Here is a 21,065-nt window from a genome sequence, read left to right as displayed (position 1 = left end):
TAGCATTCAAAGCATAAAGACAAACTAGTTTAAGGAGACAGAAATAAGTTAACTGTACCAGAAAAACATTGCTCATGATCCTAAAGCTTGTTTATAAACCATCTGTGGTACAAACTTTGAACAAATAAATTTCATCTGGGCAGAATATGAAATATTTCAACATGTGTAGGATACAGTCTCCCTACGAAGTAAAATTATGCTTTAGAAGCATATTGATTATTAATTATTATTTATTATCTGTACTGTGGTAGGACCAGAAGCCCAAGCAGAATTGGGGCCCCACTGTTCTTGACATATAGAAAGACGAAAACCCAACACTTAAGTGTTGAGTCACTACCACAAGAAATGCTTAAAACAAAAGAATCTTAGGAACAAAGTAACATACTGAAATGTAGATGTTTACTATCTGCTATTCCATCTATAAATAAGATCCAGTATTCTGGCTTGCTGAATGTATATATGTAATCTATACAGTCTATTAATATTACAATAAGGGTGCCATTTCTGATGGTATTAGAAATATACATTATTTTTTTAACTTTGATAAACAGAAAGTTGCCTGGATTACGCATTCACATTAAGGTGAATCAGAGAATTCCATGGGGTAAAATGAAATCTAAAAGGACATTGCTACATTGGCTATAGCAATTAAAGTACATCCGTCCTCGCTGTGAATGGTTGGTATTCTGAGGCTCCAATATGGCAATTAGCTGACTGAAATGCACAAATATCTCCAGTTATCCTGCTAGAATACTAATATGATTATAATAAAATAAATCACATAAATAAAAAACTAACACTTTTTTCATATGTTTCTGAAAGGTGAGAGACTGACAGCCCTGGAAAGTGTATTTGTTTTTAACCCATAGTATGACCTCATTGCACATTAAGCAGGGGTGGAGGAGAGGGCGTTGTCCGGTTGCTAGAGGAAAGTGCATACCTCTTTAAGGAATAGAGAGGCCCAGGGTGAGTTTGCAGCAGCCTCAGAGCAGGTCAGCATGGGGATACTGACACATTGCCCCAGGTGACTGGAAGAAAGGGGAGGTTACATAGGCACATGCCGGACTAGAGAAACCCACTTTTACCTGGACCTGGCACAGCCAAACAACAGGTACAAGTGTCTCAAACACTTCATTGAAAACATGCTTCAGACCTGACCTGGAAGATCCACAAATCTTTGATCTGAGAGATTATTTCGTCTACCCACTGTCTCTGCTGAGATTGCTAATTAGCTTTAATAATAGTATGTTATTGTGTGATGTGGACACTGGTCCATCTTGCACAGACCAAGGAAATATTGAGATATAGTGTGGTTACCTGGTGCTGTACTGCTGGCATAATCTAGTCCTAAAACCAGTTTAACTCTCCCAAGGACTTTAACCCCAGATTAAGGTGATCTACCTGCTAATGTAGGTGTTCTTATGCCACTTCCCCAACTCCTGCTGGGGAATAATATATATATTATGTACCTGGAATATGTTTAGCCCATCCAATGATGACCACCAATTCTCTGTCTGCCAGGTCACAAAGTGTGGTGAGCGCTTTGATGTCACTATCTGGAACAGTGGGGTCAGGCATGGCATAGATCTTCTCTGGTTCCGCAACCAGCAAATGGGAGACAATCTTGTTATCTGTAAAAATGGACCAGAATGCTACAAGATCACCAACAGTGTTACCCTATTTTTCTGACAGGTGAATTAAGTTTCACATTAGCTTAAAAACAGTGACCACCTTTAACCCGTGCGGCTCTATTAACTCCACCAAGGAGTTACAGCAGAGATTGACTGGGGCCCATATAAACATTTTCAGCAAGCATGACTCATTTATTGTACGTAAATTACAAATAAAATAATATGCATGGGATGCACAAATACAATTATTACATCATAACATTTGGAATAAAATTGTCACCGACTAAACTTTTAGGTATTGAAATAAGTTTTAGGTTTTGCAAATTGAGACTTTTTCTGTTATTTATATTTTTGGATATGGTGTTTTTAAGAAGAGCTGCACATTGCCTGAATAAAAATAACACAGACAATTAACAAATAGTTAAGTCTTTAAAATCTGAAACTTCTGTTTCTGTTAAAATCTGTTGCCATTCTTTATCTCAGAAGTCAGAGTCAAACTGTCCTAATACATGTAATCGCAAGAGTTTCTGAGCAACTATCACCCTATATATCTTATAGTATCTATAGCCTGCTCTTTTAAAATGATAATACTAAGATTTGTGGTCCAAGGGGCTTGTATTCTAGGAACGAAATGCAACTGCCTGTATTTGTGCTACTCTGTAACGCAGAACCTCAGAATCTCACCCAAAACTAGCTTCTTTTAATTTAAACAGGAGTGAGCTGATACTCCTTTCATTTACAGATAAAATCAGGAGTAACTCCATTAAAATCAATGGAAATATACCAACGTAAAACTGGTGTAAGTGACATCAGAATTAGGCCCTATTTGAGAAAACTCTTTTGTACACAAAAATGTTGTATTATTTTGGAATACTTTTTAATATCTGTAACATTTTCATTTATTTTATATTTATTTTGCATACAGTTGAATCCTGTGATTTATATGGAGCAATCAGTTATGTTAGAATGAACAGTCAAAAAAGAAACAGCAAGAAAAACTGCATGGGCTTATTATAAGACACCCACAACTCTACAGTATACAGGTATCAAACACATAAAATCTGTCAGTATTACACCGTATATTGAGGCTTTAATTTGAGATGCAAAAAGAAGCCTTTTTATTAATTCTTTAGAAGCCTGATCCACCTCCCAGAGAACTCAGTAGAAAGACATCAGTGGGAGACGGATTGGGCCCTTAAGTCTTCTATACATTTCCCAATATATGCAGCCAGGTGTCCTACCTTTTAATGATAGGTACATCTTGTAGCATACCTGAAATGTATCAGCCAGACATAAAGCATATGTTCTTAGAGCCCAAACAGTAGCCCTTTAGAGGACTTAGACTAATCCTTTCAGTCCTTTGGGATAAACAGTCATGTGGCTTGACATATATAGGGTTAGATCCCGAGAAGATTGTCTAGCACCCTCATCTCCCTCTAACTGCCAAGAAAGCTGATGGAGTTGATATTTTTTCCTGCTTCAAAATGTCAGCTATAGGCCCTACTGTCCTCATAGGAAAAACTACAACTGAAATAAACAGGAGTTTGACTTGCATAGCGACTGCAGGACAGGTTCCAAGATATCTGCTACTGTCAGATTTCCCTAAATACCCTTCCTTGATTCTGATTTCTGATACTTTACCACTCTTTTGTGACACTGACTCCTTGATTCTGATCCATTTTCAGCAGTATGTTAGCCTTATTATAAATTCGTGATACATGTAAGTCCTTCATAAAATAAGTGCAAGACCCAGCTGGAAAGCATTCCATCAAGTATGTTTTATTCCAAGGGGATGGATTCATGTTTATAAGACCTATAGGAGCTAGGCCATCTAAATAATTATTTATTTCAATATTCTATTTATTATCAAACTGATTAACAGGGAATTTTAATATTATTTAAAAATGTCAGTTGATAATTTTAACGGAGAGTGGCAAATAGTTTTTCAACATAATATTCTTTATTTTTTTAATGAACAGATGCTTTATTTGGTTTTTTGATTGTTTAACTTATTAGAAAACATCATTCTTTCCAAAAGTTAAAGATCACAGCATATTTTCTCAAGAATTTAACAAAAAACCCATATGCAGTGAAAAGCAAAGTAACTAAATTCTATTTTTCTTACTACTTATTCGCAAAAAATGTATAAATGGACCCAGTATTCATATGGTAATGCATGAAGATGGGGACATAAACCATATATTTAAAACTATAGTATATTAGTGAACAAGAGCTCCAGATTGCTAAGGTAAATGTCCACAAATTCAGTTTTTCTCAGTTCAGACTCACACAAGGAACAGACTGGAAATCTCCTTTTTTAAAATAATAGCATCTTCATCAAATGTTTGCTTCTTGCAGATGATTCAAGAATAGTGTACATTTTCATTTCTGCTTCACAAAATCTCCACTTTCATTATTCTGACAACACAACAAGACCTGAAGGCAGGCCACTAGATTCTGTAGATAAGAAAAGAAATGCAAAAAAGAATAGAAAGAGGTCTGTCTAAAAGAGACCTCCTAATCCCTGTTATTTCACTACAGAGAAAAAGGCTATATGTACTGAAGCATGGTTTAGTACAAGGCATAGGGAAATTCTGAATGTTCTCAGAAATCCCCATCACGCAGGAAATTGAATAGCCATGAGCACTGTTTCTAGGTAAATCTTATTTAATGTTTCCCTAATTAGAATCAATAGAACCCAATTTTCATTCCTGTGCCTTTGTTATGCACAAACTATCAGCCAGGGTCCAGAAAATCTCCCAGGCTACTTCCTTAATAAAACCGATTCAACTGTTCCCTGACACTTATCTGACAGGATCCAAAAATTAAGTTTTGTAAGTGTTTGTTACAAAAATGTTTGTAATTGGGTGAACTAAGGAAAATTAACAGAAGCCTTTAGATAATAATGATTAATAAGGAGATTAGTTTATCTCAGACAAATGGAGTTTACTAAAATTGGTGGTTATCTTCTTGAAGGTGTTGTAATACACTACTTCCCAATAATCTCAGGTTTACACACAGTTTCTTGGATGCTTCAGCACAATAGTGTTAACCTATGCCTATATTAAAGGACTGGAATATTTTTTCTATGTTAGGAGGCTATCAACATTTCAACTCAATGACAACGTAAAATAAATGAAAAAACTGGCAATCTGTGCATCCAGCAAAACTAAACCTCTAATGAAATTAAGCCTTAGAGTTTATTAAATTTTATTGTATTATCAGAAAGTTTTTATTATAATGTGAAAAATCTGCTTAATGCAGCCCTAGATTGTATTTACAGAATGGTGGAACAGCTTATGCAGGCTGAGAAGAAGATGCCAGATTGGACAATTGAAGGTATAATCAGCATAATGTTTTTTTGGAAAGGCAAAAGGAAACTATGCCATATGTTCACTTAAGCCTTAATTTTATGTAAAACTGGTCGTTTTTCCTTTGACATAGCTAAAATGCCCTTTCGCTTACAGTTCAAAGCCTGTTTATTTGCACTACAGATCCCCATATGCTCATGTGTATTGTACACAGCAGTGTCCCCTACTGGGGAACACGAGATGAAATCAACACTGTTTTCTACACAGCTAGGTAGTGTCACGGGCACAAAACCTCCATGCTTCGTTTATTTTTCCCTAAATGTGGGGGGTGGGGTGGGAAGGTTTGTCCCGCTTTGATAGCAAAATAGCCTTCTTGACAGTGACAACTGTGTATGGGAATTCTGTGTATGGAAGAGTTCACAAGCACTTGGTAGGAAATTCATACCTTTGTAGGCTAAGTCTGTAGTCTCTTGCACTAGAGATATAATGCAGTTAAATTTACTTCATGGAATTAGTACAGTTGCTACTTGAGTTTGTACACGCTGCAGAGCAAAACCTCCAACTATGTTTTGTTAATCGCAAAGAGCACGGAACTTGTATTTAGCAAAGGGATGATCAGCTCTCTCTCTCTCTTTTTTTAATTTTTTTTCCCAAGGACATTTTTTTAAAAAAGACATAATGCCCATAACGGCATCAGAGATAGAACTACCAACCTATGCTTGTTATTAGTGTAGCACATTCCTCTTTTCATCTAATGTTAGCTAGTGTGTTAACCTTCTATAGCTATAAATTAATGAGGCTCCTAATGTATTTTCATTGGGAGGTTGAGCAGTCAAACTCATTTAGTTAGTGAAAACTACAAAAATCACTTTCTTGTGAAATCTGAAACTAGAAGCTCCAATGAACTAATGATCACAGTATGAACCGTTTTATGTACCAATGAAAATAAATATAACCTGTAAATGAAAAATGTGCACTGCATAAACCATGCATTAATATGCTTCCACCTGTAAAAAGCTTCATCTGACAGTCTGAGAAAAGATGAAAATAACTAATAAGATTTTTTTAAATGCTCATGTTAACTGCATAACATATAGCGCTTACTGTAGCTTTTTAGGGACAAATTCTTGTCCTACAGAAGTCCATGGAAGCTTTAAATGGGTCCATGAGTTATTGATGTTTTGGAGGCAGAGAAAAAGCTGATACATCTGATGTACTTACATGGCTTTTTGGCTGGCTGAACTAGCTGAGGGTTCAGGTATGGGCTATTCTCGGCATCTATTCTGCGCTTGTACTTCTGGCGACCTCCACGTACTCTGTCTAGGCGGACCCCTAAAATGGGAAAAATAAACACACACTTATTTAATGCTTTCCATGTGATGCATTTCACGTGACAATCTTCTACCTAGCGCTTTGACAGATTTCTGTAGCATAGTCAATGCAAATTTCTTTTCTCACAACCATAATTACTAAAAGCAACAGAAAAAGATATAAATACTCATAAGTACTTGCAACCTATTTATATTTTCATACAAACAAGATAAAAGTTTAGACTATAATTTCTTGTTGAGAAGACCATTTTAAAATATTTCAGTTATTTTCATAACATCTTGCTACTAACATGCTAAAAGCTTCTGAGACTGGGGTTTGGCCTAGAGCTCTTTCAACTGGGGACATTCTGAGCTGAACAGTCCTCTTTAGTAGAAGCTTTGTCAACCTCTATATGTGGTTATAAGCGTAAATAGATTTACTAGGCTACTGTTATGAAGCAAAGGACCATGAAGAATGAGAACTTCAGAAACAATTAACACTGAATCCTGTTGTGATAGTAGAGCTGTATTTAATTAAGATAGTCTAGAGAATTGACTGCAGTAACTGTAGAGTAACCTCTCGAAGTATTATAGGGAAACAAACATGGTTTAAAATCCTTCTGAAATGGAGGGGTTACGTTGGGGTTGCAAAGGACGGAGAGCTGCATTCATCTGGATATCAGTAAAGCCAAATCAGCATTTGCATTCTGCTGTCATATTATATATGGCTTAAGTAGTACATTTGTGTTACCTGAGATGTCTAGGCATGGGATTTATATGAACTGAACTTCCTGAAACAAGCGGGAGCTGCTCTAGCAAAAAAAAAAAAAAAAAAGAGGCGGCATTCATAAAGCAACAAATTATTTTTATTTCATTCTGAATCATCCAGACAGATTCCAGGCAGCCAGAAAAAGTGCCAGTACAACCCTTTAAGGAGGGAACCTCAGCCAGTAAGTAAGGCAACAAGAAAACCAGTGCCAAGCACAAAATTTGTGCCTGCCCTGATGACACGGATTTAACTACTGAAGAACTCAACATGTGACAATGTCCTCACTGCACACTTCTCTTTTCATTATCTGATTCATTATTCCTCTCTCTTCCCTGTGTTTTCACTCCCACGATCATCATATATGCTGCTTCTCCGCATCCTTCCTCTTCATCTTTCCTTCTTTCCAGAGCTGGCTTGAACTCAGAAAAATCTACAAATGATGGGAGCTCCAGTTTGTGAAAGCCCCTTCTGTAGGGCCAGTCCTCTACTTAACATGGGATGTTGGGATCTGCTGCTGTCTGGAGCCACTTTTGGCAGGGCTAGAAGAGCAAGGATCAGTGTGCTGTCTATGGACATGATTTGGTGAAAAAAAAAAAGCTAACTGCAAGGGACGATCTATCACTCCTTTTCCCAACCAAAACAGGAGAGAGACTAAATGGATTTTGGTGGGAGAAGGATATTTTGATGCGGGGTCAAAAATCCCACAACCAGCTCTTCTCTCTTTTACATTTCTTCTGGCCATTTGTCCCTCTCTTTCCTTTCTGTTATTCACACACTTAGGTGCTCGACACACTAGTTGCTGAGGATCGGAAGAAGTTAAGTGAAGGGTCCAATCCTGCAAACTTTTACTCACACAAGTAGACTCCTTACTTGATGCTCCCATTGACTTCAATACTATTGTGAGTAAAGGTTATGAGCATGAGAAAAGATTTGTATTAAAATCAGGCCGTAAGTCATTAACTACAATACACAACCTACAATTCTATGCAAGAGTTCTCCATGCTCTTTGCTAATCATGAGACTGTGTAGTGATCTCCAAGCCTGGACGGTGTTGCATGAGATCATATGATTTTAACTGAAACTGTACATTCGTTTACTTAAACACAGGGAGCACATTTTTGATTAATTACAGATCTAATCTATATACATTTATAAATTACACTGTATAAATCATAAAATAAAGCAATCATGTACCCACAGAGGTCAAAGCATGATTATGAATGAAATCTCTATGTATTTATGTATCTATGTATTTACAGTGTGTTCATATATCCTTATCATAAACATATTTGTGTGTATATATATTACACACAAGACCAAATTCTGATCGCAGTTATATGGTATAAATCCAGAGTAATTTCACCAGGAACAGAATTAGATTAACACAACATGTGTATGCTTATCTGTAAATTCAAGTTAAGCATATACATTCATTAGCACAAGTTATTACAGTTTATTAGACAGAGAATTTTAAATTAATGGTTAATAAATGTTCATAAGCACCCCAATGAGCTTGATCTCCACCTAGGAAAACTGACATTCAAGAAACTATACTGCCAGAAAATACATTAAAAAGTCCATGGCTTGTTGGTTGAACATTCAGAAAAAGGCAGAGGATTAAAGCAAGCCACATATGAGATTGGTGGAATTATAAAAAGACTGCCCAGCATGTTAAGAAAAATAGACAGAAAATGAATTCTGCATAATTCAGGTGTCATCCTTCTTTCTGCTTGGGAGGAGATTTCATAGAGATAAAAGACGGATTGCATCGGACAGAAGTATGTTTAATCAAAAAGTAATGGAACTGAAGATTAAATTAAAATAATAGAAATCTACCAAGAAGAACAATTTTTCCTCCCTTGCATTTGCACAGATACACATTGTCTGGCTATATCGAAAGAAGGAGACATTTGACATGGGTTTAATTAGGCTGCAACTTTATTATTAGATGTCTGGGACTACACGACAGATAAAAGTGTATAGTGCAGGTAACCCCCCGTTTATTCCGTAATTACCCAGGTGGCTTTTACCAGTTCACTCTCTTTTTCCATCCAGGTGCCTCCAGCAAATCCATTGCCAGGACCTTACCATCCACCCTTCTTGTAGGAGGGTTAAGGTGGGCTATAATAATGGGGGATTGGCTCCCTGCCGTACCAATCACAGGAGTCCCCAACCACCCCCTGTTTGTTCCTTTAACGAACACCGCCTTTTAAGTCCTTTTCCAAGCCATTTATCCAGTCACTGTATACCTTTCCTATGAGGTACCTGCACTGGACATCCACACACTGAAATAATGAGTTATGACATATGGCCTACTGCCCTTCATGCCGTGCATGAACAGAGCCCTTCCTGAACCCGCTGTGGGGAAGGTGAACCCCCCGCACTGCGCCCAAGTCAATATGGTGGCAAGGGAAAAATTCCTTCCCAGCCCTCCTAACAAAAAAGGGGCGGCTAGCATAATGCCCACAGCAGGTCTTGACCAAACCTGGTATTTTCCTGCATAAAGAGGAGTGAGAGTGGGTCCTGCTTCAGATGTTTTTGGGTAAAAGGGACGCTTCAGCCCAGAGCTGCCCCTTTTAAACCCTGCATTCCTAGGGGATGGGTCAGTGACCATGTTGTCCCCTTTTGCAACAGTTTTTCATCTCCTCCCCGCCATAAAGCGTTGTTCCCATTCGGCCGGCCAGCCAGCCAGGCCCCCCTCCGCTTAAAGGTGCAGGGCGGTCATTGAAACTGCTCACATGTTCAATGGGAAGGAAATACAGACAAGTATCAATGTGGCAAAATCATACATAGAAATATATATTCACTCACACATGCATTTAGACATCCATATATACACAACTTTTACAAACAACAACATACATGTGAGCATTATAATTCTTAATGTCTTAGGGAAATGTATTGCTGAACAACAACAATTTAAAATGACATACTTTTGTAACATAACTATTTCTAACTTTAGTGTAAAAATACTTTTTAATTCCCCCCCCACCCCCGATGTTAGATTTTAACATACCATTATATCAATGGAAAAGCAAATTGGGGTTCTATGGACCTTTTACTAGTATAGACATAGAATTTACCATTATGCTTCCTTAATTTTTTGCTTAATCCTAACAGCAAATAACTATATTAGAACCACATTTTGATACTCTTACTCACATTGGGGATCTTACTAAGCAATAGGAATCTTATAAGGACTACTTGCAAAGTAATTTGTTATTCAAACGTGAGAAAGCATATCAGAGTCTGACCCTTTGTGAAAAGTGGTTTGTTTGGGTTTTTTTGTGGTGAATGGGAATCCACTAGTTGGAGAGGTTTATTTTGTGTATATATATTCTCCCCCAATTCCCGACCTGTAAACCATGGCAATTGTGAGAGTTGTCACAACAGAAAAAGTATATTTGCCAGTTTGGGATATTATAACTAACTATACACTCCTCTATGTGTTCGCCTGCTCGACTTTGCCTATCCAAAACAAACAAACAAACAATTACAATGCATGAAGTTGCTTTTAAAAGGCTCAGTTTCGGGGAATAATATTAACACCTGATATCCTGGTCATAAAGTTAATTAGTGCAAGCAAACCCAGTATGTTTATAATATTAACAGAGACCCTGCGGCACACATTTAGAGTACAGAGGGAGTAAGTAGACCTTTGTTCTAACCCTAACTGTGCAAGTGTGTCTTTGGCAACTCCATCTGTCATTGCATCAGTTTCCCTATCCATAAAATGAAAATAATGGTACTTAGCCCACCTCATTAAAGTGATCTGCGATTTTCAATGAAAAGCCTTCTATTATTACAGTACTCTGAGGCCACTGGTATAAATGGGTATAGCTTCACCTAAACCAAGTGAACTCACATCAGCAAAGGATCTGGCCCCTAATGTACCCTAATGTCAGCTTTCGTCTTGAAATCCTTAAACAGGAAATATCTCAGTGATGTCAATGAGAATTTTATCTCAGTATGGACTAAAGGAATGGGCCAATTACCAATTAAAACATGATTTCAGCAGTCAACACTAAAGCAACTAAAACAGAACACTCCACTTTGCCTCTAATTACAAACACTAAATCACCTGTTAGAGCAGGAAGGGAAATCACACACACAGACATGATTTACAAAACTCAGATGGTAAGGATTAGTCACAGGCTAGAATATATGGAGAGACAGAAAAATGCATGCAGTAACTAAACTTTTTTTAAGAGGTAGCTGTACAATCCAACATGGCATAAGGGTTTCTTCAGCTGATCTTACAGAAAGAATAGTCTGGTGCCTAAGGCACTGGACTAGGACTCTCTGGAACTGGGTTCAGTTCCTGATCCTATCATAAACTTCCTGTGTGATTTTAAACCACTTCTTTACCAACTCAAGTAATAATGAAACAGGGCACTATTATTCTGAAATAAAGAATGTCCACACACAGAGGTGCTTTGAGTTACAACCAATTTAGTTATTTCAGTTCCAGTTTCTGTGCAGACAAAGCATACTCTATTTTTGCATTCCTGCTTTGTCTCCATCAATCCAATCCCGTATTTATACGTACCACCAGGTATTGTTATTTATTATTTGTATTACCATAGCACCTAGGAGCCCTCGTTATGGACCAGGATGCTATTGTGCCAGGTGCTGTACAAACACAGAACAAAAAGACAATCCCTGCCCAAAACTTCCCTTTATTCAAACCCTAATGTGGGGGTCATCCTTGACTACTCCCTCTCTCTTGCCCACATGTCCAGGCCATGTCCAAAGTACACCATTTATCCTGCTAACATTTCTAAAACCTAACCTTTGCTTTCTTTGCACATCGTTAAACCCTTGCCCAGGCTCTCATCTAAACTTCATCCTCTCTGGTTTCCCCAGCACTCATATACCCCCTTCCAGTCCATGTGAGATACAGCTCTCAACGTCTTCTTCCTCATCCATCCATCTGACTATATCATGCAATTCTTTAAACCCCTCCACTGGCTCAAGTTTAAGCAGTGCTTAATTCATAATGAAAGAGGTGCTGGGGCTCAAGCAATTTTTGTACTTTCATAACTGACATGACAAGCCCAGAAATGCTGGGGCTCAGGCCTGGAAAGCCCGGGCACACATTAAGAACCGAGTTTAAGCTATTTGTGACCTTATTCCTCCTACCCTCCTTAACACTTTTGTGTCTTTATCATGTTGCCCGCCACCATCCCCTCCATTCTACTAATGATATCAGCCTTGAATGCCCCCTTGTTCACTTCTCCCACAAACATCTTTGTGCTTCTTTGCATGGTGCCCTTTCTGCCCAGAACACAGTTCCTGAACTGATCTGCAATGCCCCTATCCTCTACTTCAAACCCTCCTCAAGTATCCTGATTGCCTACAAGAAAATTGCCAACTAACAATAGTTGAGATACAGACTTTTATTTTGTTTAAAGTAGATTTTATCCCTCTCCCACACTTCTTTAAGTTGAATGTCTTCAACTTTGAATGCTTTGGGGTCAGGTCTGCTTCTGATCTGAAAAACTCCTAGCATACAGTGGGTGCTACTGGAATTAATTTAAATAATGACTTACACTAGAGTAAATCAAAATTAACTTCCCTGATGTCAATGGAGTTACTGCAGTGAAGAATAGGTGGGAGATCAGAATCAAACCCTTCATTTTAACTTCCTTAGGGATGTTTTGGATTTCATTTGTGCTTCCTCTATAACTCCCCTACAGTAGCCGTGAGAATTGTGGCCATCAGGATTCTGTTCCACACCAATGTCTTCTTGGCAGGTTCTCCCTCCAATGATGTGCTCAAGATGTGCAACAGAAGTTGCTGTATTCTGTGGCCTCTTCCACCACAGTGTGGATAAGAAATTGGATTAGTTCCACTTATACAAGTGATACTTGTAAGACTCGCAAAATTGTTTTAGATTGTGCAGTGAGACTAACAAGAGAGGAAACTGAAGGAACAACACCTCACTCAGCATCAGAAAGAGCACCAGCACCAGCATTAGAGGCAAAATCCAGATTAGTAGTATCAAAAACTGCAGAAGGAATTTTAGTGGCAGACTCTGATGCAGTTCTCCTTCGGGACAACATTCTGATAGGGTGTTCCAATTCAACCTGGACGTGCGGTGCTTATTTACAAGGTTGCTGAACAAAGTTGAGTGAATATTATGTACATTGAGTTGTGCACTTATTTGCCAAAATGAGTAAAAATTTATTTTTTCCTCCATAACTATAGACAGAAAGGTGACAAGGTGTGCAACAACACTTAGATTAAGACAGGTCAGTAATTTCTATATTTTAGGATTAGAATAGCATGAGGCCCGTTAATCCTGAAATCAAAACGATTTGCAGTGGAAAAACATGCACAATATACTAGAAATGTGCAGTAAATAACACAGCATGAAGAAAAAGGATAACACGAGCTATCTTTATGTGCTAGTGCTGTACATTTGGGGTATGTGCTGCATTCCACGGACGCCAATCTGTGAGTGTCTGAAATCATTTGTTTCAGAGTAACAGCCGTGTTAGTCTGTATTCGCAAAAAGAAAAGGAGTACTTGTGGCACCTTAGAGACTAACCAATTTATTTGAGCATGAGCTTTCGTGAGCTACAGCATCCGATGAAGTGAGCTGTAGCTCACGAAAGCTCATGCTCAAATAAATTGGTTAGTCTCTAAGGTGCCACAAGTACTCCTTTTCTTTTTGAAATCATTTGGCATCATATCTGGAAGCATGTGAGGTAAAACTAAAAACACACCCAGAGATGCAAAGTGCATGGCCATTAGGCGTTGATTTTTATTTTTATTTTTTGAAAACTGAGTCCTAAGTCATCAAAGAAATAGAAAAGGAGGACTTGTGGCACCTTAGAGACTAACCAATTGATTCGAGCATAAGCTTTCGTGAGCGACAGCTCACTTCATCTGTAGCTCACGAAAGCTTATGCTCAAATAAACTGGTTAGTCTCTAAGGTGCCACAAGTCCTCCTTTTCTTTTTGCGAATACAGACTAACACGGCTGTTACTCTGAAACCTGTCAAAGAAATAGATTTTACCTGGGATCTGTCTGAGAGGAGCTACGCTAAGGGCTGCGTTAGGGAGGCTGTGTTGGTGAGTATCTGAGTGTCTGTTGTGGGGACAGTTTGACCGTGTGCTTGATTGGTTGTTTGAAAAGTGTGAATTGGGAGTGCTTTGCTCCAGGTGAGCCTTGAGTGGGCCTGACTGTTATAAAAAGCCAGTCAGCTCCGAACCAGCTGAGCAGCGAACAGCAGAGAGGCTAGCAGAGGGAGTTTGCCTGGGGAGAGCCCACTGAGGCTTACAACTTGCTGGCTTCTCTGAGTAGTCACTACAACTCCTGAGGAAGCTTGTAGAAGGAAGGTAATATGGATGGGGAATGTTCAGCTGTTGTGACCTGCACTGGAAGTGCCATGTTTGTCTTTCTTCCACAGGACAGAAGCGACTCTGTCTGTACAAAGTGCAAGCTGGTCTCCATATTGGAAGAGAAGGTTCAAGGTCTGAAGAAACAAGCATCAACCCTGTGTTGCATAAGAGAAACTGAAGACTTCCTGGACAGACGTCAGGATATACTTCTACGGACACAATGTTCTGAAAATTCAGAGCAGGCTGCACAGTGGGGACAGGAGGATGGTGAAGAAATTTGGCAGCATGTGACCTCCAGAAGAAGGAAGGGGAGCGTCCATGTACCAGCAATGCAGATACTGGTAAGCAACCGTTTTCATGTTCTCTCCACAGGTACTAATGTGGAGAGTGGACTAGATGATACATCTGAGGGAAGGGAACAGAAGGAGACTCCGCCGATTGGAAGGCATGAGATGCACTGTCTTAGGGATGGGGGTTCCACGACCACCGCTCCCAAGAGAAGGAGGCGGGTGGTGGTGTTTGGGGGCTCTCTCCTCAGGGGGACCGAGTCATCTATCTGCTGCCCCGACCGGGAAAACCGAGAAGTCTGATGCTTTCCAGGAGCTAGGGTTCACAATGTGACAGAGAGACTGCCAAGACTCATCAAGCCCTCGGATCGCTACCCCTTCCTGCTTCTCCACGTGGGCACCAATGATACTGCCAAGAATGACCTTGAGCGGATCACTGTGGACTACGCGTCTCTGGGAAGAAGGATAAAGGAGTTTGAGGCACAAGTGGTGTTCTCGTCCATTCTCCCCGTGGAAGGAAAAGGCCTGGGTAGAGACCGTCGAATCGTGGAAGTCAACAAATGGCTACGCAGGTGATGTCGGAGAGAAGGCTTTGGATTGTTTGACCATGGGATGGTGTTCCAAGAAGGAGGAGTGCTAGGCAGAGACGGGCTCCACCTAACGAAGAGAGGGAAGAGCATCTTCACAAGCAGGCTGGCTAACCTAGTGAGGAGGGCTTTAAACTAGGTTCACCGGGGAAGGAGACCAAAGCCCTAAGGTAAGTGGGGAAGTGGGATACCGGGAGGAAGCACGAGCAGGAGAGCATGAGAGGGGAGGGCTCCTGCCTCATACTAAGAAAGCAGGACAAACAGCAAGTTATCTCAAGTGCCTATACACAAATGAAAGAAGCCTGGGAAACAAGCAGGGAGAACTGGAAGTCCTGGCACAGTCAAGGAATTATGATGTGATTGGAATAACAGAGACTTGGTGGGATAACTCACATGACTGGAGTACTGTCATGGATGGATATAAACTGTTCAGGAAGGACAGGCAGGGCAGAAAAGCTGGGGGAGTTGCATTGTATGTAAGGGAGCAGTATGACTGCTCAGAGCTTTGGTATGAAACTGCAGAAAAACCTGAGAGTCTCTGAATTAATTTAGAAGTGTGAGCAACAAGGGTGATGTCGTGGTGGGAGTCTGCTATAGACCACCGGACCAGGGGGATGAGGTGGACGAGGCTTTCTTCCAGCAACTCACGGAAGTTACTAGATCGCAGGCCCTGGTTCTCATGGGAAACTTCAATCACCCTGATATCTGCTGGGAGAGCAATACAACAGTGCACAGACAATCCAGGAAGTTTTTGGAAAGTGTAGGGGACAATTTCCTGGTGCAAGTGCTGGAGAAACCAACTAGGGGCAGAGCTCTTCTTGACCTGCTGCTCACAAACTGGGAAGAATTAGTAGGGGAAGCAAAAGTGGATGGGAACCTGGGAGGCAGTGACCATGCGATGGTCGAGTTCAGGATCCTGACACAAGGAAGAAAGGAGAGCAGCAGAATACGGACCCTGAAATTCAGAAAAGCAGACCTGGACAACCTCAGGGAACTGAAGCCTTGTGCCACCCCTTATATTGGGGCTTCTCTGCGCGGCTGGGCAGGGAAGGGAGTAAATCCCCTGCAGGCGCTGGGAGAAGGTGACATCACTCCCTCTGCTTCCAGCGCCACCTCCGAGCCCCAGCCCCGCCTGAGCTTGGGGCAGCAAATGTTTTGCTTGGGGCGGCCAAAAACCTAGAGGGGCTACCAGCTGGGGGAGGCTGACCCTCAAACCCGCCCTTCCGCCCGAGGCCCACCACTTCGCCCGAGGCCCGGCCCCCGAACTGGTCAGACTTTTAAGTTACATTCACCCCTGGTCAGGACCCAAAAGATATTTGCTAATTTGTCTAGGGGATGGAATTTACAAGAGACATCCTTGTAACATTCTAGTTTGGGAATATAGCATATCTAATGATTAGAGTAGCTGGCTCAGAGTCAGTAGTCTTATGTTCTCTATTTTACAATGCAACAAACTTACTTGATAATTGTGGGTATGTCACTTAATTTATCTACGCCTTGTTTTCCCTGCCTTAAAATGAGGATGATAATCCTTTCTCCTTCTTTGTAAGAAGTTTTAACTTTACATGCAGCAATCGTTATGTGGAATTTGTGTACACTAGTCTTTGTGCATAAAACAAAACAATGTTTATGCATAAAACCCACTTAAATTCAATCTTCCCATGTAAATGAGGTTTTGTGCAAATATTTTCCATTATTTCTGCACAAGTGATTGCCAGTGACTAGTAGCCTCTACAGAAATGGTGCCACATTTTATAACATGGCCCAGAATGTCTCCAAAGTGAATTGCTGTTTTACATTTTAAAAAAATAAATAAATGGCTTCATATGAAACACAGTACCCTAATCTGTGACACCTCCAAGTACAAATTAGGTCATATGCAACAGGTGACAACTTTTAATTGAATGTCTTCTGTCTGCAATTCTGACAAAAGGTGAATGGAAATAAATGAGTCTGGCAAGACAGCCCTGAGCCTTACAATACCCAATATCTCATTATTTTTAAACAGCTATCTATAAACTGATGGTGACAAGCCTTGAACCTTTTATTTCTGCTCAAGATGAGGTGAATGTGCAAAGAAAAAAAACAGAAAAAAAAAACAACCCAGGGCATCTAAAATGTTGCATTAAACATTCAATACTCATCATTTTCACCTCCCCAGCTTAATTAAAGGAAACCTTCTTTTCAAACAGGCACTTTTTCTAAATGTATTTCTTATCCAGAGATTCAAACTGCATGTACCAAACACTGAGTACCTTACTTCGATCTTTCATCAATTTGACACCAGTAGAAATTCCCTAGAATTATGCCAAATTTATTCTGAGATTAGGGAGATCAGAAATAAGCTATTAAGGAAGGGCCAAACAATGTTTATACCTTTTATTACACTTGTTAAAAACAATGAAAGGGGTTGTGTTTCAGCAAAGATGGAACTTTTGCAATTTGTGCAAAAAAGGAAGCTAAAAGCAAAAGCACATAAACTGCAAAACTGTTATGTGATTGGTTATGAAGTAATAATCACCAGCACCAAATATGCCCTCTTTTAAATTAGCATATTGAGTACATTTATGGATAACATGAAAAGTGTTAATTTCACAGTTAAATGCCATGTGTGCGTGCATATATATCTTTACCATATTATATATACACATTATGTTTTTATTATACATATGACCTCAAGGGACAATACTGAGTAAAATAAAACACAAGGGCAATTTATCCCAAAATACTAACAATTCTTCATTAAAACTATTTAAATATGAAATCAAACATGCAGGCTTTCAAGTTCCTGAGTTCAAAATTAAGACCATTTTAATGAGAGAGAACTTTCTAGAGTGTTGTGGCACCAATGGATAAAAACACTTGCAACCACTATTTTAAGGTGATAAGCATGGGGAGAGAACCAGCTACCTTGCGATCCAAGCAATGGACATGGAATACAAGGAGACAAGAAGGTCAAAAAAGGAAGCTGGAGCAAAGCCAAATCAATGCTTGAAAGTCACAAGCAAGCTTTTATTCTAGATCACACCAGCACAGCTTATAAAGAATTCAAGAAAGATGCTAGTGACAACTCTAATAGGAAAGAAGTCTAACTGTTAAGTTCTGGACCATTTGCTGGCAACTCTCAAGAGATACAGGAAGATCGAAATGAAATGCATTAGAGTAATCCGACTGTGAAGTATTGATACCATGAATCAGGATCTCAATATCCCTTTCAGAAATAATAATATGCAATTTAGCAATATTTCAATTGGTGACTTGGGAGCGGTTGGTTTCAAAAATTAATTCGGGATCCAGAAGTCGCAGCAAAGTCCCAAATATTATAAACTGAAAGAGCTATGTAAAGTGATAATCTCAGTATTGCTGAGACTGAGAAGAACCTTGCTTAGAATTACCCAGAAGAAGTTATTTCTTTTTCCTGGAACAGAGCTGGAGTAAATTAAAGGAACACCATAAAAAATTTAGGCCCCTAAATAGATGCATTATTCAATATACCCCATAGGGTTAAAAACATGAGCTGTTTACACCAACAACCCCAGACAAAATGATCCTTCCGTATTTTTTTAAATCTTCTTTTATGTTTATGTAAATGCCTTTTCTTTTTAGGTTTTTAGGACCAAATTCTATTCATCTTCATCAAGGACAGTTCAATGGGACTACTTGGAAAAATAAAGTGAGCAGAATACGATTCTAAAGATTTAGGGCTTAATTCTCAATTTACACTCATCTGGCACTGTAAAAGGGAACACTACATTTATGCCCGATTAAAAGCTCCTTTACCCTGCCAGATAAGTTTAAATTGGCCTTCATTGAAATACTACGGGCTTGATTCTCACTTACAACTGTTTTAAGTCTCTTAATTGGAAATTTAGTTTTCATCTGTTTTTCATTTTAAGATCACTCTTAATAGTGCAGACTAACTCTTACTTCTTTCATTCCTTGAGCTTCCCTGGATTGCAAAGAGGTTTCTAAGCTTCTTGTTGACACAAAATGAGATACTAATTTTGGAACAAGTCAACAAATTATAGTTTTAATTATAGTTTTCAATGAAGTGTATGATGGGATAGATTTTTAATTACCAAGCCATATTGCTATTAAACAATTATTTCCCATATACTCAATACATTTACAAACCATACTTCTGTTGCTGCAGCACTATATAATTATTCCCTCATTCTGTCACTGTTCATGAACCAGGCCATACATTGTGGAACCTCCCCAACTTTGCACTTCAGTCCTCAAGGATACACCAACTTCTTGTCACAGTCCTGAAATCCACTTCCCACTCCCCGTTTTTAGGGCCCTACAAAGTCCAGCTCCTGCTGCCCCGAGAAATAATAAACCAGGAAGCTTAAACCATCTCTTCCCACTAATGCATTTTCTAATGTCAGAGCTGTGTTTAATCACAGTCTATGTTCTGACTAGATAAAATCTTACCCCTTGTTAGAATGTACTGGCATAATTCAGGAGACTACACAGAGTGCCACATTCTGAAATGAGAGTACTCCCAATAAACTGGCACACAAAAATGTGTGTACGCGAGCTGCACACAAAAATGGACTGACATAAACACCTCTTACAGATGCAGATGTGGGTTTTGGACACAGGACAGATGAGGTTGGATTTTATGCAGGCACTCCTTTAAGTGCCCTGGTTTGAAAATGGGATCTATAATGTATATAAATTGAGGCATGTTTTTGATTGTATTCCTCTCCTCCTCCCTTTAGTGTGTTTCTTGTTGTCTTGGATTGCGAGCTCTTTGGGATAAAGACCATGGCTTTCTAAGTGTTCATACATGCCTATAAAAATGGGGCCACAATTGGAGCCTCTATACCCTACTGAAATAGAAATAATAATTATAATATCCACCAAGATAATATTCGCGCACTCTACTAGTTACTTGTACCTGCAGCAAATGCCCTCACTTCTCTGTACAATCTTCTTCCTGTCCATATACCATTTCCCGTTATATCTTAAAATGCTTCCTCTTACAAAAGAAAAGGCCAGTGGTGGCTTATACCAGTTTGTGATAAAAATAGCCACACGTTGTGACAGCAAGGACTTTGTGATCCCAGGTTGCTACCCCCTCCTTCTTACTTCTCTCTGGGGCAGTTGTTTACTTTATAATGGGAATCTTTACCTGGCATTTAGAAGGAAAAATATCTGTCTAATTTACGGTGAAAAGCTCACACTGGAGGGTACTGCCATGCCATATCACAGCATCCTCCTTTGCAGTGTTGCTCGTGGCATGAAAGAAAAAGCTCAGAGTAAAGGCAGAAGAATGAACCATAGCAACATATCTTATATTTCAAGACACAGGTTGCACTGAATTAAAGAAACCCCCATTCAACACAAAGGCAAATCTCTTTTAGATTTTCTGTTCAGATGGACATTAAATGAAAATATACCGCTATAAAATAAATGACCTCTTGTGAAATGACAACTTGCTGCTATTGCCTACTAATACTGGCTATTTTGTGGCTTGAAATATTCTGTTGCTGACCGGTCAGAAGGAAGAAGAAAGGTATGTCTTTCCAGGAAGGAGGATCGGTTTTATTTGCAGAGGTGTCAGGAAAAAAGACCCAATGTCTACAGCTTATTGAATAGTAGGAAAAATTATCTGCAAATAAATTATTCTTCTTTTGCTGAAAAACAAGTTGGTGAATAATGTGTCTGATGAATAGCATATGAAAGTCTATATAGCTGGTAGAAGAGTAGATAAATAATGTATTCAACAAATAATTAATTGGATAAACTACTTGGGAATAATATTCTACCACATCTTCTCACATGAGTCGGGCTGCTGGATCAGACCCAGAA

The 21,065-nt window shown here is 39.3% G+C and overlaps 1 protein-coding gene across 16 annotated transcripts in view; it reads right to left on the bottom strand.

Moving 5' to 3' along the window:
• ESRRG (estrogen related receptor gamma) overlaps positions 1-21,065 on the bottom strand; it is a 480,311-nt gene that overhangs the window by 58,992 nt on the left and 400,254 nt on the right. For all 16 annotated transcript variants that reach the window (XM_048843176.2, XM_048843177.2, XM_048843184.2 and 13 more), the window contains 2 exons: positions 6,164-6,274; positions 1,470-1,631 (listed from right to left, as the gene is read on the bottom strand). In XM_048843176.2, the coding sequence (XP_048699133.1) occupies positions 1,470-1,631; positions 6,164-6,274 (273 nt within the window). The remainder of the gene's footprint in view (positions 1-1,469; positions 1,632-6,163; positions 6,275-21,065) is intronic.

This window comes from Caretta caretta, chromosome 3, assembly GCF_965140235.1.
Source record: "Caretta caretta isolate rCarCar2 chromosome 3, rCarCar1.hap1, whole genome shotgun sequence".
Classification (NCBI taxonomy): Eukaryota; Metazoa; Chordata; order Testudines; family Cheloniidae; genus Caretta; species Caretta caretta.
The sequence above is the reverse complement of the archived record's forward strand: the minus strand, read 5'-3'. Positions and strand labels throughout refer to the sequence as shown.